Source organism: Falco peregrinus, chromosome 7, assembly GCF_023634155.1.
Source record: "Falco peregrinus isolate bFalPer1 chromosome 7, bFalPer1.pri, whole genome shotgun sequence".
Taxonomy (NCBI): domain Eukaryota; kingdom Metazoa; phylum Chordata; class Aves; order Falconiformes; family Falconidae; genus Falco; species Falco peregrinus.
Genome location: NC_073727.1, coordinates 2,944,933 through 2,960,790, shown reverse-complemented (window position 1 = coordinate 2,960,790; position 15,858 = coordinate 2,944,933). Strand labels below are relative to the sequence as shown.

At 47.7% G+C, this 15,858-nt stretch overlaps 1 protein-coding gene across 1 annotated transcript; it reads left to right on the top strand.

Annotated features, from left to right (window-relative positions):
* Positions 1 to 584: 584 nt before the first annotated feature.
* On the top strand, positions 585 to 15,192 carry RAB1A (RAB1A, member RAS oncogene family). Its single transcript, XM_055810868.1, has 6 exons — positions 585 to 839; positions 7,814 to 7,886; positions 10,091 to 10,186; positions 11,641 to 11,736; positions 12,732 to 12,863; positions 13,135 to 15,192. The coding sequence occupies exons 1-6, from the start codon at positions 817 to 819 to the stop codon at positions 13,330 to 13,332; spliced, it is 618 nt and encodes a 205-aa protein (XP_055666843.1). The 5' UTR covers positions 585 to 816; the 3' UTR covers positions 13,333 to 15,192.
* Positions 15,193 to 15,858: the final 666 nt, after the last annotated feature.

The window sequence follows — 15,858 nt, the reverse complement described above, 5'->3', positions numbered from 1 at the left end:
GGCAGCGGGTAAGAGCCAGCAGCCGGGGGGGCTGCCCACCGCCACCTGCCCGCTGCCCACGCCGCAGGCCTGGCCCCCGCCCGCGGGGTGTCACCTCCGCCCCCCGGCCCCGGGCCGCTGTGCAGCGCCCAACGCCCGCTCGGGACGCGGACCCCGAGGCCGGGGGTGTCTCCCCCTCGCCCGGCCCCGGGCGGGGCAGCGGGGCAGCGGGGCAGGGGCGGCCCGGGCGCGGGTGGGCGCGGCTCGCCCCGCCCCGGCCCCGCCCCCGCCCCTCCGGCCGCCCCCGCCCCTCCGGCCCAGCCCCGCCCCTCCCGGCCCGGGCTGCCACGTCTGCCCGCCGACGTCACCCCCAGCCGGCTCCTCCCCAGCCAATCCGCGGCGCCGCCCGCCGCGCCGAGCCGCCGGAGCCGGGGGAAGAAAGGCCGCGCGGTGCGCATGCGCGCAGCCGCCGCAGGGGCCGTCGGGAGAGCGAGTCCCTCAGTGCGGCGGCGCAGCCCGTCGGCCCCGTGGCGGACTCGGTTTCCCGGCGTGCCCCGCCGCCGCCCCCCGGCCATGTAAGCGCTGCTCGGCGAGAGGCCGCCCCGTTTCCTGGTTGGGCTCTGGCAGCCATTTTGGGCTGAGGAGCGAGCGCGGAGGCCGCGGAGCGGGCAGGGCGCCGGCGGAGGGGTAGGCCGAGCCGAGCGCCGGGCGAAGGAGGCGGGAGCCGTTGGACGCCTGCATCCGCGGAGCGCCCGCCTCGGCGGCGGGAGGTGCCAGGCCGCGACCGCCCCCCCTCAGAGCGCGCTCGCCGTCCCTCGGGCCGCGGGCCCCACGGACATGTCCAGCATGAATCCCGAATAGTGAGTGCGGCCCGCGGCGGCGGCCTCGCTGCGGCCGCGGGCTCCGCTGCCCCGCGATGGGCAGGCGGGGGGGGAGTAGGCCGCCGGGCCTGCCGCGGGCGGTGGGGGGCGGGAGGGAAGGGCCGGGCCTGCAGGGCTGAGGGCTTCCGGCGGCCCGCCGCCGGGCACCGGGGGGGCCGTGGGGCCGAGGGCAGGCGTTCGGCCTGCTGCCGCCGTCCGCGGGGGGCGGGGGGGAGACGGGTACAGGGGTGGGGGGGGGGGGGGGCGGGTGGGAAGGGCGGGTATGAAAACTTAATGATGTCCCCGCTGTGAACCGGCGCGACGGGCCCGGTGACCCGCGTGGCTCCGGCTCCCTCCCCGCGGCGGCTGCGGGCACCCCGCAAACACGGGCGCGCTCGATGGGGTTTTTTCCGGGGCCTCGCAAATGCAGCGGGGCTCCAACAAGTGCCGGGGAAAGCCAGCTCTTTGTGAAAGCCGATCTTCCCGGCCGGTTGCTGCTGGCAGCTTAGTAGTCGGAGGTCCACCCTTCACTTTAGCTGCAAGTCATGTGTGTGTCACATGGCTCTTGCAAAACACTTCTTGCCTATGTAGATTTTGCAACGCTGTGACTTGATAATGAAATGCTCTTGGGGCTGTCTTGAGCTGAAATAGTACTTGCCTAGAAAACCTGGTGATGGCATAGTTTTTGTAGGGTTTTTTTTTCTGAGGGTCGTTGTCCCTCGTGATGTGACTGTGGCCTTTTTCTCTAATTGGGCTGCTGGGCAGTAAGGGTGGCTGAGCCCTCTGGTCAGTAGTTGTCTGTATCCTGGCAACTGTAGGAGCAGTGGCTGGCCCACCAGGATGTCGGGACAACAAACCTCGTGGCCTTTTTGAGCGAATAAGAGGAGAGACTTGGGATTAGTTTAAAAAGCGCTGTAAATACCAGCTGCTGCACTCTCAACAGTTTAGTGTTGAAGAGTGTTCTTAGGATTCTGCCATGGACGCTGGCTTTGCTGGCACTCCAGTGGGGGCCGATGAGGCCACTGTGCCCTCTAATGGAAGCAGTTATGGTGTTGAAATGCACGTGTGGTATGACACTGCTGCTGTAGATACCCATTGTCTCTGTTCATGGATGATACTTCAGCTACCTCTGTCCTCAAAGCCTGCCTTTCCACACAGCTGAGGCTACTGATTTGCATGGTCATGGCTTTTGTGCTGCCTGCTTATGGCAGCATGGTTGCAAGTGCTCTGGGCCCATTAAAATCACCTGAAGAGCAAATGGGAGTAGAAGGCAAAGTAGTCATCAGCTAGTGCAAGGGAGTTGGTGAAAGCGAAGAGGTACAGCCAGGAACTCAAGTTACATCTTGGCAAGATGACATAACAAGCTTGCTCGTGTGGTTTTGGGAAATGGCAAATCAGTAGCTGGAGGTAGCCTGTGGGTGAAGCACCAACAAATTGTTGGTGCTTCTGTGGTCGTAAGGACTCTCAGCATTCAACTTGAGTTTACCTTGCAGACTGGTGGGTTTTGTAGTGTCAAACTGCCAGAAAAGCGTTAGGCAACTAGCACTGTGCAGAAACAGATCGAAGGGTGGCTTTTTTTCCTTTCCTGAAGCCTCTCAGCTTTCTAAGCTCATGAAGAGCATAGCTGCCTGCGATGAGATACTGAAGCCTGCTATGAAGATGGGGAGAATGTTTTGAGGGAGACTCATTCTCTGTGAAGAGTGTTCATTCCTGGTGGTGAGGACAGCTGAGTTTTGGGGGGAAAAACAAACAAAACAAAAACCAACCAGAGGAAAAGCTGCAGTTTAAGATTAATTTGTCGTATTAAATGGCTACTTCCTGCCAGTGTTGTCTGCAGGATGAGGCTAGGTGGTGGGAAGGGTGTGGCGAGACGGACAGAAAATATCTGTCACAGTAGTGTGTGTACTTGGATAAATGTTGAACCAGGAATAAGACTTAAGGGATTATTCCTTCTAGTTACCTGTAACAGATACAGGTACAGATGTCTGTTTATCCTTTTAGAAGTGCCTTGCCTATTATGTGACACAGTCTGGCTTCCTTATCACAGCTGCAAGTCAGGCTGCCTGTAGCCCTGAATCATCCTGGGCATGCCAGAACTCTATCAGAGGTCAGTGGGATAGCTAGTTAAAAATTGATTAATAAAAAGTCCTGCCTCCTTCAGTTTGTGTGTTAGAGTTACAGGATTAGAAGCTGCTGGTGCAAGGGTTTGAAGGGGAGTGTGTGCGCTTCTGAGAGTTTCCGTGAAGCTTGAGGGCTGTGGGACAGCATAGTGAACTAGTTAAGTGTGCTTTTTCATTTGAGTGCAGGGGCTGAAGAGGGATGGATGAGATTAGTGCTAGCATTTGGAAGCTAAATTCTTAGAACACCTGCCTATCTAGCACTGGGATGTGTTCCACCCTGCCTTATGGTGTTTAAATGAGTGAAATGTCAATATTGACTGTTGTGACTCGATCGTGTCAGGTTCGGCATTTCCTGCCCCTTCTGCAACTTGTGTGTAGTAGTAGGCTGAATAGCATAAACATGCTGGTGGGTGAACTAACAGCTGAGTGGTATGAGGAATTAAATCTTGATCAATGTTCTGTAGTGGCTGGATCTTGTTATAGATGCCTCCTTCAAGGAGAGATGAGGAAATTAAGTGGCTTTTGGGGTAAATCTGGTTTTTTTGTATTCGTCAGAAGTATTAGGGAATACCAGGGTGTGTGGGGTGTTCAGTCTTCTGTGATGGTGTTCAGTAGGTGACAATTGACAGCTTCTGAGCTGCTGGAATAATCTGAAATTGTTTTGTGTTCTTAACTTCCTTAAACAGCAGTCTGCAATGCAAAGTGGCATTATGTCTTCTGGATTCTGTTTACCCACACAGCCAGTGTGTAATCAGAGTGACTAGTAGTGCTCCTTGCTCCTCTTCAAAATATCTTGGGTGGTAGAACAGAGACCGGGCTTGAGGCAGCTGTGAGTACTTGTTTACAGTAAACTCGTGGCTGACATCAGTGATTAAGGCACATCCCCACAGTTCCTTGTTGGGGGAGGATGACTACCTAGTCTTGTTTGGTTTGGCACAAAAATTTCCTGACACTTAAAAATCCTCACGTTACCCACCTGTACAAACAACAGTAACTTAGAGGCCCACAGGTCCCTTGTTCTACACAGCTTTGGCCAGGTCTGTCCTAAACTTGACTTCCTGGTCTTCTGCTGAACTTGCTGACTACTTCATGGAAAATGCATGGAACAGGAGGATGCTGCCTCACTGCTCAAAAATTTGACAGGGCTGTTTCGGAGGTGTGGTGTGTGTTCTTTTTTTTTTTGTTTTGGCAAGAGGCAACTAAACTTGAGGTATTTATCCATTATCTCTTTGGCAAGAGAAAGTGGCCATATCCTCTTCCTGATGGGGAGGATTAGAAGGCTTCACTCTTACTGACAGTACCTGCCTACCCTCCTGCACGTATTCTTCTAGTGTGCTCTTATGGGTGCTATGTATGACTTTACACTATTTCTCACCATTTATTTATATAATGATAAATCTGAATTCACACTCTAAGTAACATGGAGAAGGCTATGCTGCATAGCTCACCCTGCTTTATGAAGGCTCCCTGAACTGGAAGATTTGATGAGTTAAGTCTCCAGGTTGGAAGAGCAAAATTCAGTGGTTTCAGAAATGGTTTTGTGACTCCTCACAGGCAAAATTAACCTGCATGGCTTGTTGGACACGCTGCTACAGCTGAGCCCATTAACATAAATATTCTAGCAGTGTAGTTTTAGTCTAGAAATAGATTTCTGAAATTTTGTAGGTTGTTTTCATTTTTGTTTTAAACTGTTGTATCCTGAGAGCTGTCTCTGGCATCCCACCATGTGTTACAGACTGCTCATTTGGTTCTCAGGGCCCCTATATAGTCACCTGCTGTATCTTAAGAGGTCCTAAAGCAGCTGGACCTAGAAAGGAAGGCACTATGTTATTGGAATGTAAAATTATTTAAATTTTTTTAAACCTAAATAGCAAAGTCCTATTTAAACTATCTCTAGATTGGTGCAGATCTAAGCTTATGTGCCAGAACTAGGCTTTTGTGACACAATACCCATTTCTGGGGTCAAGAGACTGCTAACTCAGTAGAGGCTGTTCCCTGGCTGGCAGTGGCCTGGACTTTGGGGGGTGGGGGGGAGCCAGGATGCTGAAGTAATCATATGAGCTTGGGGCTGTCACTTTCTTCTAGAAATACTGAAGCCCAAAGTGAGGGTGGCTCTTAATAACAAGGCTGTCAGACCCAGTGTTTAAGGCTTCTGGGTTCTTGTTGCATTAACAGTAGTGCTGTGTGTAAACTATTACTGTTCTTGTTTGCTTCTGAACAGGAAAGGGTTTAATGGCAGAGTAGATCTGGTTGGGAGCTGTTCTTGGCACTAAGAGTAGCAGAGGAAAACAAGGTACTTGAAGTTTGGGGACTGGGGGGACCTGAATTCCCCTTGGAAGCAAGGGGAGGCTCTGAAGTGAATCGTTAAGACTCATAGCTGAAGCCTTACCTACACCAGGAAGGAATTATTTTCCTACTAATTTTAGTGAAGACAATATAGTGGCAATATTCCTGTGTTACCATTCTTAAGGGATTATGGCATGCTGCAAGCTCTAGTACTTTCAAGTGTATTAGTGTTTACTGTAAGTGATAATTTAAGTTCAGGGTCACTGAAAATTCTGGTTTTGCAGAGAACTGAAAAACCAAAATTCCCTGCTGTAGCAGGAAGGAGCTGTTTGAAGGCTGAGGCAATTGTGACTTCAGTTGATGCATGATCCTGGGGAAGAAGGTGTAGGTTTAACAGTGGACCAGGTCTCAAAGCTGTTGTACCTTACCCTGCTCTCCAGGTTACATACAGTATCACTACTAGTCTTGGGAAATTAAATTATTGGTGGGGGTAAGAAGGTTAAATGCCTCTTGCTACAGCTGCTGTTGGGTAGCCCCTTGCAGCAGTTCCTGGGTGATGTTGGTGTTGGAGAGGCAGCAGAGCTGCCTAGCTGAGGGTAACAGTAAAACTGGTCGATACAGTCCTTTTTCAGTGATCCTTACGCTTAAAACAGGGCGGGGGGTGGGTGGGGGTGTGAGGTGGCGGCGGTGGTTTGTGATAAACCACAACTGTGCATGCTCAAGCACTAGCTCATCGGTGTGGCTGTGGTGGCGTTTTGGCAAGTGGAGCCGCAGGAAATGTAAAACTGTTCTTCTGAAGCACACAGGGAGGCAGTGCTCCGGGCTGTGAGGAGCGATTTTGGTGTCACCTGATGGGGAGGCCCAAGTGTCAGGAACAGGCTGTCTTGTCTGTGATCACCAGTGTTACTGTGGGCAGTGGTAATGCTTCTGGTCAGCAAAAATGCTTCAGCTATCTTGAAGCTGTTATGTGGGTTGTGATGTAACATATCTCACCTAACAGTTTGGGTTGGTAACCATCTTGCCTTGTGTTGTTAGTGTGTGACTTGACAGGTGGAATAGCAATTCTGTGACTGTAAACTGCTAGACATCCTTTGACCTTGATTTTCTTTTTTAATACCTTGAGTGCTTTTAGCTTTATGCTGTGGGGGAAGGTTGCATTTTAAGGATCAGCTTATTAGTTGCTACATTTACCACTTCTGACTTCTCTGTAGCCTTGAGAGAAGTGCTGCAGGAGCTGGTGAAGGTTTCAGTTGAGCATGTTCTTGCAGCCTGGGACTAGGCAAGATGGCAGGCGTTTGGGCAGGGAGCAGTGACAAGCGGAGCAGTTGACCATCTGCTTGGCTGTTAGCGCTAGGGATGGATGCGGTTTCCTGGCTGGATTCCTGCCAGCCAGAGTCTGTGGCGATGTTGGGGAATAATAGGTGGGGAAGGCTGATTTCAGGCATTTGCATACATGGTACTTTCTTAGTTTGGTTAAGTGGGACTAGAATTTGTGGTTAATAGGAACTGGACGCAATCCTGAGCACTGTGGGGCTGAGGAGTTGCGAACCTAGAATGAGTTAATCTAGTACTTAACCACCACTTACACAAGTTATTTTGCTTTGTGTTGCTTGTTCTTTGCTATGTGGTCTCTAGTATTAAACTGGCCCATTAGTCTTATGACTAACACAAAACTTGATATTTAGTCAACAGTGAAGTCTTTGCTACTCTTTAAAGTATGTCAGTTGGTTGTTGATGATGCTGAGTTTGGTCCCTCAGTGTTGGGAGGACTCAACATGAAGCAAAAAAAAATTGTCATCTCTTCTGATATGACTTGAGAATTACTAATATTGCACCTGATGTCCTGTAGAGGATGAATGAATCCTCCTCTGGCAGTGGCTTTAGCTGTAATTCCTGAAAGGCAAGTGGAGTGTGTGGTCGCTGTCAGCTATTAGTCTGTCGTGGGGTGGATGTTCATTTTGCTTTAGCAGGCCACTGAACTTAGCGTTCACAAGTTGTATACTTAAATTGTGTTATTGTGCTGTTGGGTTCTGCTGGAGCTTACGTTTAGGTAACTTAAAGTGAGGAAGGAATTGGTTGCTTTTGGCCAGCTACGTGGTACTTGTGAAGCCGGGCAGCGGAATCAAGCCTTTGCCTTCAAAGAAGATGCAAAGATAATGGCTCTGGTGGACAGCTGGCTGTTACTGCCCTCTGTGTGTTACTTAAGCGCAAACCTCATTGTTTGGTTGAGTGACTTAATTGTGAAGCATGATTTTAATCTTGGCTAGACCACAAAGGGCTGAAATAGGTCTGTGTTACTCTTGCTGATAGTCACGCTAATATCCCCAGGGTAACTTCCTAGGAAAGCACTGTTCTACCCCAAAATGCTGCGTTCAGAGCATCTGCCTTACTGCTTTTACTGAGTAAACTGTGAGAGTGTCTAGACTGGATAGAGAAGCTTGGAGTTGTAGGTAATTTCCCTAGTAAATTAATTTACCCTTGTCAAACAGGGTAATATACTAGCTATAAGGAGCACGACTCTCAAGAAGTGTTTTTCATTAAGTGACTTTTTTTTTTTTCCTTCTGCAGTGACTATTTATTCAAGCTACTTCTGATTGGAGACTCCGGTGTTGGGAAATCTTGCCTTCTACTTAGGTTTGCAGTAAGTGATCATGCTTGAAAACTTTACATAAAAAAAAAAGCTACCTGGTACTTAGCTAGAACATCTGTGCTACAAGAACTGCTTGGAAGGACTGATGTCTGCTGGGTCTGATATACCAAGGAATGATTGAAGTATTGCAAAACCCTCCTGTCTTCTGCATGTGTTTCTAGCTAATGTATTTGAGTAATACAGAAATAATATAAAGAACATGTCCAGTTAAGTTTCCCATTTTCCTGTTACTTGAGAACAAGATATCTTAATTTAACTTCCATCATTGCAGTAGTGATGGAACACTGAAGATGGAGGAATGTACTTGAATTCTGGGGTGTGTGCCTTCAGGCATGAAGAAAACAAATGTGTCAGTTACTACTTGATCTGAATATTTTCAGCCAGATGAGGTTTGATATCTTCATTCAAAAAGCCTACCAGTTGCTTAGCCAGAGGGAGAAGTAATTTAAATGATACTCTAGGAATAATAAGGCCTTATGCTTTCTTTAGTGAATGAGTATATAATGAATGTTAGAATTGCTGGTGGGCCACTGTGGCTGAAGTCTGGTGCAAGAAGCTGTAGTTTTCCTGTCAACAGGAAAAGTTAAAATGGATTTGACAGTTCTAAGTAGAAAAAGCTGGAGTCCAGTGAACTCCTTGTCTACATCTGCCAAAGTGCAGCCTTATGTTGACATGGGAGGAGAGGAAGGATGGGAGAATATGGGGCATTAGTTTAGAAACTAGAGTTTGATGCTGCTGCAGAATGATGGCAGCAGTTTTACAGCCTAAACAGTTGCTCTAGGCACCTCTGGAAGGAGCCTCTTCCATGTTATTAATGTGGAATGATGGTCTGGTACGTACAAATAGCATCACCCAAGTTAAAGCTATTACAGCTGCTGTTGGTGCAGTGTTAGGACAGGGAGACACTAAAGCCACCATGAACACTAGAAAAACGTAACTTGCTCTGCTCCCAGGACTGGAGGCAGTGGTTTGGAAGTGACACCAGGGCTGGAGCAGCACTCCTGCATCAGTCTAGCCCGCTTCTCTTGCGGATACCTTGGAACTAATTTTGGCTTCCTGCGAATAATCCAGCTTTTTCTTTTTTGACAGCTACCTTAAGTTTGTGCTCAGTTATCTGGTGTTTCTTCAGCTAAGTAGCTTTTTCCTTTAGAAATTTGACTTTCTAACTGAGCTATGTTACCCTGACATAAGGTATTACCACAGCATTCGCTTACCTGTGTTCTTCCTTTTGTAGGTTAAACACCAGCAGGCTTTTCAAACATACCCTTTCGAGTATTGAAATGTGAAGGAAATAAATGTCACGTCATTCTGAAAGGCTCAATGCTTTATTCTTGCTTGCACGTGTTCCCCTCAGGCAGATGTATTATCTAAGGTGTCTTCCATTCACAACCCAAAAGAAATCCCTTGCTTTTGTGGTAGCTGTTGGTTTCATAAAGCCTTTTGTGGTGCATTTTACATGAAGTTCTATCCTACTGGTACTTTGGGAATAGAAACTTCCTCCATGCTGGCAAGCCAGCAGTCACTGAAGGTAGCAAGGCCTGATCCAGCGCTTCCTGTGTGCCTTCAGGCTCGCTGGAGGCTGTGGCCAGGGCCGTGCAAGCTGCTGGACCAGTGCTGCGTTCCCCTCCCGCTGCGCGCACAGGCTGCGGAGCAGGGGACTTCACACAAGTGCCCGAGCGGTAGCTCTCAACTGCCCTGGCAAGCAGCAGTGCCAGCAGCGGGTCTGAAGTTCAGGTGTGGAGTGTGACTGAGGCAGAGCTGCTGACTTGTAGGTAGCAGCTGTGTAACACATGAAAAATCACTGAAGGAAAATAAAAATTGAGGCATTTTAAGATCATTGTGGTTATGCTAAGTAGCTCTTCAATCTGCCAACCTGAGGAAAGACTTTTTTAAACTGTAGTTCAAAAGGACTTAATGCTGTGGGATTTCCAGAAAAGAGGCTTTTTGACTAGGTTTTGGGAACACAAATCTTGTTGTTTGAGCTGTTTTTTAAAAAACTTTGTGGGTTTTGGGGGGAAGTAAGCATTCTGTGAAAGTATGTAGCTACCTAGTGGACTTTGCCGGGCATCATCAGGTGGTTTTGCTAGGGAGCCACCCACCTCTGTCTGCCTGGGGCAGCCTGCCTGTTGTGTGACACAGTAGGTGACTGCAGGAGAGGTGCAGCTGGCCTGACTTACGTTCATTCTTTCTCCTAGGATGACACGTACACAGAAAGTTACATCAGCACGATTGGTGTGGACTTCAAAATCAGAACTATAGAACTAGATGGGAAAACAATCAAGCTTCAGATAGTAAGTAGTATTTCTCAACTCCTGGGTACTTTAATCTGTTGAAGCATGGGATTACATTCATAACTATTGGTATTATCTCTGTACTTTAATCATTAAAATACAAGCGATATCTTCCCTGTTACAAGAGGCTAGGCAGTTTTCACAAGATTACAAGACTTCCTGTGACCTGGCCCTTAAAGACAGGTGCTCGTCAAGGCTATCTGCCTGAATGAGGAAATGACCTGTTAGAACCTTCTTTTCCTGGGAAGAGAAGAAAGCTGAAGTAGTTAAGAGATGGTTATGGGCTGGGAGCTGAAGAAGGGTAGAATCCTGTGCTGGACTGCTGTCGTATCAAAACTGGTGTAGTTCTGCAGTATTTAGCAAGGATTTGTGTAAGTGCAAGAATATCCCACAGTTGTCAGAGATGCCCAGTTTCTGCAGCAGCTGTTTGTGGCAGACTGCGCTGTCTAGTGCTGCTGCTTTTGTTGACCTGAATGGAAAAACTGACACAAACACTTGTAAGTGGCCGGCCTGCCTTAGCACTGGGCAGTGTTTCCTGGTCTTTCACTCGGAGCAAGCAGGGGAGCAGGCTTGGCAGTTCTTCCCTCTAATCTTGAAGCACTCTAAAAGGGTGACTGGTGTAATGAAATCTAATATCTATGCAAGGTCACACAATCCTTGTCAGCCACTGCTTCCAGCTCGAGCCAAGGCTCTCAGGACTGGGAGGCAGTGACTCAGGGATTCCAGGCTGTGCTGTGGAGCAGGAGTCCAGTTTACAGCCAGAAGTCTGAGCCTGCAGACTCTAATGTAGCTGTCCTGAGTCCAGAGCAGCACGCTAGGAATGCAGTTGCTACTGAAATCTGTCTGTGAGTGACTTTTTTTAATACGCGGCTGGCCCTGTTCTTGATGTGGCTCCAGGGAGAGGAATGTTTGGGCAACTCCTGTTCCTGCCCTGATGGGAGGAGAGGTCAAGCATGTCATGTCCCTCCTTAGCTCTCCCAGCAGGAGGAGGGAACCAGGTTTGGTTTGAGTTGTTGCACTTCACCCTCTGAAGAGGAATGTTGCCTTTAAATACCTCTGCTGCTGCTCCTGTAGCAAGGAGGTTGAAAGGAGCGGTCAAGTTATAGACCCGTGTTTCTCTGACCTTATTCCTAGCAGGTTTTCAATCCCTGGCTGGTGTTTGTTCTTCTGACCACTGAACCATGGCTTCTTTGTGGGTCAAAACTGCTTAATGTTTTCCTCTGTGAGATCTCTTGACTACACTTGTCTGAAACCAAACGGATGAGCGCTTCCTGAAAAGCACCTACTGAAGTGTCATTCTTCTCGATTAAAATACCTTGAAGAGACAGTTCTGTAGCTGAACTTGGATGTGCTTGTGGTTGGATGGCTGATCAGCTGAGCTGTATTTCTGGAAGCTAACGTGTAACACTGGTGCAGCTATGTTGCAGTAACTGATCCTGTTGCTTTTCTTGTAGTGGGACACGGCAGGACAGGAGAGGTTTCGAACCATCACTTCCAGTTACTATAGAGGTGCTCATGGCATCATAGTTGTGTATGATGTTACAGATCAGGTAAGTGTTGAACCTGTGCCTGGAGAGTTTCTCCAGGTGGCATATGTTAGGCTGATAAAGTAAATAAAACCAGGAATTTAACCACTTGGCACTTCTTAAGTTGACAGTGACTGTGTTAGGCTGCGTTAAGGTTTATCAAGCCAAATGTATGTGTTTAGTCTCTGGTTGGAGCCTAAACAGAAATAAAAGGAGCAGTGGGATTGCTGGCTCTAAAGCAGTTGTATCTTAGGCTTAACCTAAAGCTTGCTGGGCATGTAGTTGCTTGTTCTATGTGAATACTTCTCACCCTGCCTTTGGTAGCAGGAGTTTGAGTTACTGGTGGAAGTTGTTGAAAGATTTGTGAATGTACTTGAACTTTGGTCTACGATAAAACTGGCTTTTGAAACAGAAAATTGCCAGCATGTGTGCAGGATACAACTGAGCCAGTGTTTTCTGTGAAAGAATCTCTGAAGATTACTGGTACAGTTGTCATGTTTGAGGGACTCTTAGGAAGTGTAGAGTTTCCTGAATTAATAGGAGAACAACAATCGGGTTCAGTTGTGAACTTGAGTATCAGTTCTGCATTTCTGCAGTCAAAGATCGTTCCAGCATCTCTGCAATGATGTGGTTTGCACTTGATACCTGGTGTTTTGCAAGTGCCTGGGATTCTTCTAGTTTCAGCTGTGTGCTGTGCCTTATCTCTGCTGCAGGAGGAGGAGAGAGAGTCCCAGGTGGTGGAAGTTCTTAACTATTCAAGATGTGGAGCAGGGAGAAATCATGGGGGGGAGTGCGGCACAGGGCTGATTGTGTGGGGCTTGGAGCAGGGGCGAAGGAGCTCCACGGGCCGTGTTGACTCGCCTGTCGTAGGCAACCGAGGGTCCTGTTGAGTGAGTTCTGTTGTGGCTGTGAGTGGCACTGATCAGTACGCTGCTTCATATTCTTCCCTGGTTGTTACTGAATAGAGCGGAGCTTTCCCCTTGGTTAAGGGTCTTGCTTACAGTTCTCTTATCTCCTAGGAGTCTTTCAATAATGTAAAACAATGGCTGCAGGAGATAGACCGTTATGCCAGTGAAAACGTCAACAAGTTGTTGGTGGGGAACAAATGTGATCTGACCACAAAGAAAGTAGTAGACTATACAACAGCAAAGGTATGTTGATATCGATGTGTTTGCTTGAGTGCCTGGTCTGGATTGTAATGCACTTGATTAAGTTCTAATGCAGGGAAGTGTCCTGGTACACGGATGCCAAGGCAGGTGTGAGCAGTTCCATGACACCCTGCAGCGCGAGTCGCCGTCAGGCTGCGGTCTGGGAGTAGGGGGGTGGTCTAGGAACTCATGGCTGATGCAGCAGCACACCAGGAAACGAGGTGAGGCATGAACCGGTGTATGAGCTCACTGTTCACTGTTTCTCGGTTTGCAGGAATTTGCAGATTCTCTTGGAATTCCGTTTTTGGAAACCAGTGCAAAGAATGCCACAAATGTAGAACAGTCTTTCATGACCATGGCTGCCGAGATTAAAAAACGAATGGGTCCGGGAGCGACAGCTGGTGGTGCAGAGAAGTCCAATGTTAAAATTCAGAGCACTCCAGTCAAGCAGTCTAGTGGAGGTTGCTGCTAAAACTTGCCTCCCCCCTTTTGTCTCACAACAATGAATTTGCAATCTGAACCCAAGTGAAAAAAAAATATTGCCTGAATTGTACTGTATGTAGCTGCACTACAACAGATTCTTACCGTCTCCACAAAGGTCAGAGATTGTAAATGGTCAATACTGACTTTTTTTATTCCCTTGACTCAAGACAGCTAACTTCATTTTCAGAACTGTTTTAAACCTTTGTGTGCTGGTTTATAAACGTGCTATCCTTGTTGCTTTTCCTGATACCAGACTGTTTCCTGTGGTTGGTTAGGATGTATTTTTGTTTTGATGTTTCTATTGGCATGTTTAGATGTCAGGTTTAGTCTTCTGAAGATGAAGTTTAGCCATTTTGTATCAAACAGCACAACAGTGTCTGTCACTTTCCATGCATAAAATTTAGTAAGATATATGTAAGATCTGATTTGCTAGTTCCTTCTTGTAGAATTATAAATGGAAAGATCACACTATCTGATTAATAGTTTCTTCATACTCTGCATATAATTTGTGGCTGCAGAATATTGTAATTTGTTGCACAATATGTAACAAAACTGAAGAAATGTTTAATAAATATTGTACTTATTGGAAGTAATATCAAACTGTATGGTGATAAATATTGTCTTACTTTGTATGGCTAAGGGGGAAATCAGGTTCGCATTGTGCACAGACATCCCTGCGTGCAGCCACAGCGCTCAGCCCTAGTAACCAGAGACCTTCCCTGCAACTAAAACTAGTGACTATGGCTTAAGAGACCGCGGTGTCGTGGTGCTTGAGGCACGTAGGCTGTACCAGGAAGGCCCAGCCACTGCTGGTGGAGGCATAATGCACTCTGAATGTACAACAGTTCCCTCACTTAGCCTCGGAACTTAATTTATTGCTCAAGGACTCTACGGAGGGAATTTCTGTCAGCTTTGCGTAGTGGGGGAGAGAGCAGTATTTCCCTAGCAGGAGTGAATTCGGTGTAGCCTTGAGGTGGTACAACTTTCTACCAGTATATTATGTCTTTTCTATATACTGTTAATTCCATCCTCTTTTAACCAGTACTTCTGACTTAGTGCAACAGCTTAGCTTCTATTTTGTTACACAGAGGCATCAGAAGGATGACACGGGGACACCAAGGCCCCGCAACAGCCTGTTGCTCAAAGTAGGCGCTATCTTGAACAATTTGGAACTAACCAGCAGCCAAGAGGTTTTGGACAGTGTGATTCTTTGTACAGAGCTAATCAAATCATTAGTGCCTGATGTCTAGCTAAAAGCCACAGGAAAGCTAGCCTATAACACTTCCTATACATGTAAAATTGTTCAGCTTTATCTAAACTCAAATGTTCAGCCTATTCTGTAAATAGTCTCATGTTTGAAAGACCATGTAACATTCCCCTAGTAGCAAATACGCCCTGTGATAGTAAAAATATAGCCTAGGTATGTTGTGAGGTATAAACTAAAACTGGTGCAAATATCCTCTGATTTTTTTTGGGGGGGGGGTGACTTTGGCTAACAGCTTTCTTCAACATAGTTGCATAAATCAACAGGCAATTGTAATACATAAAGTATTGTCATGGTTAAGTTGAACTCTTCCACTTGAGACCTTCACAATAAAGTGATGTGCTTTCTATTAGAGATGTGCTTGTTGGTATAATTCATTATATAATGTGACTTGCTCCTCCTTGAGAGCGGGAGCAGTAGGAGTAGTGAGTGCCGCTAAGATCAGGAAGTGAACCAGGAGGTGTATTAGGGTAAAACATCTTCCCTTCAGAGAAGTGCACAAATGAACTTAAATGTCAAGATGCCTGCTACATACTATCCAAAACAATGTTAATATATACAGTAATAAAAGCATTGCAAAACCAACTTGGGCTACACCAGTTGTTTGGTGGTGGTTTTTCTTTTGTTTTTTGTTTTTTTTTTGTTTCCCCCCCCCCCCAAAGTCATTCCTGTGTTACCGTGCTGGTGCTGTTACACACTCGAGCCTGTGGCTGCCACGCTGGAGGCGTGTGGCAGAGGCCAAGGCAGGCCTGAAAATCCTGGGCGAGGGGGCTGTAGCCTCTTACCTGTGAGCTGAAAAGTTAAATACCTCTGCCACCACGGGTCAGGCTTACAAGCAGTAGCAGAGGGGTGGCAGTTCCTCCCCTCACCGTAGCGCCCATCCTGCCCTGCTGTAGCCTTTGCTCAGGCATCGCCCTGAATGCCCCTGGGTGGGGACCTGGCAGCGGTGGAGCCAGTGAGACCCGTCTCGCTGTAACCATCTGCTTGAGCCTTTTTGTTGAACTTGGGCTGATCTATGAATTGCCACCTGCAACTTGGCAATAAAAAAATGTGCCCTTGAAGCTGAGAAGAGGGGAGAGTATCAAACCCCCCCACAAACCCAGCGAATTCTTTTCTGTTGGTAACAGCTTAACTATGCTTTCACCTTGTGCAATACAGATGCTTTGTCGTGTTCACTGGAACAGGAGGAACTGATGTACTCTGCACAAGAACGTGGTAATCACTGTTTAGCTTAAAGGTTAATTAAAGCCA

Bases quoted from the DNA above. Each gene is read 5' to 3' on its own strand.
- RAB1A (XM_055810868.1), top strand. From the start codon at position 817: ATGTCCAGCATGAATCCCGAATA. The intron at 840-7,813 runs GTGAGTGCGGCC...TTCCTTCTGCAG, and splicing joins TCCAGCATGAATCCCGAATA to TGACTATTTATTCAAGCTAC. The intron at 10,187-11,640 runs GTAAGTAGTATT...CTTTTCTTGTAG, and splicing joins AAACAATCAAGCTTCAGATA to TGGGACACGGCAGGACAGGA.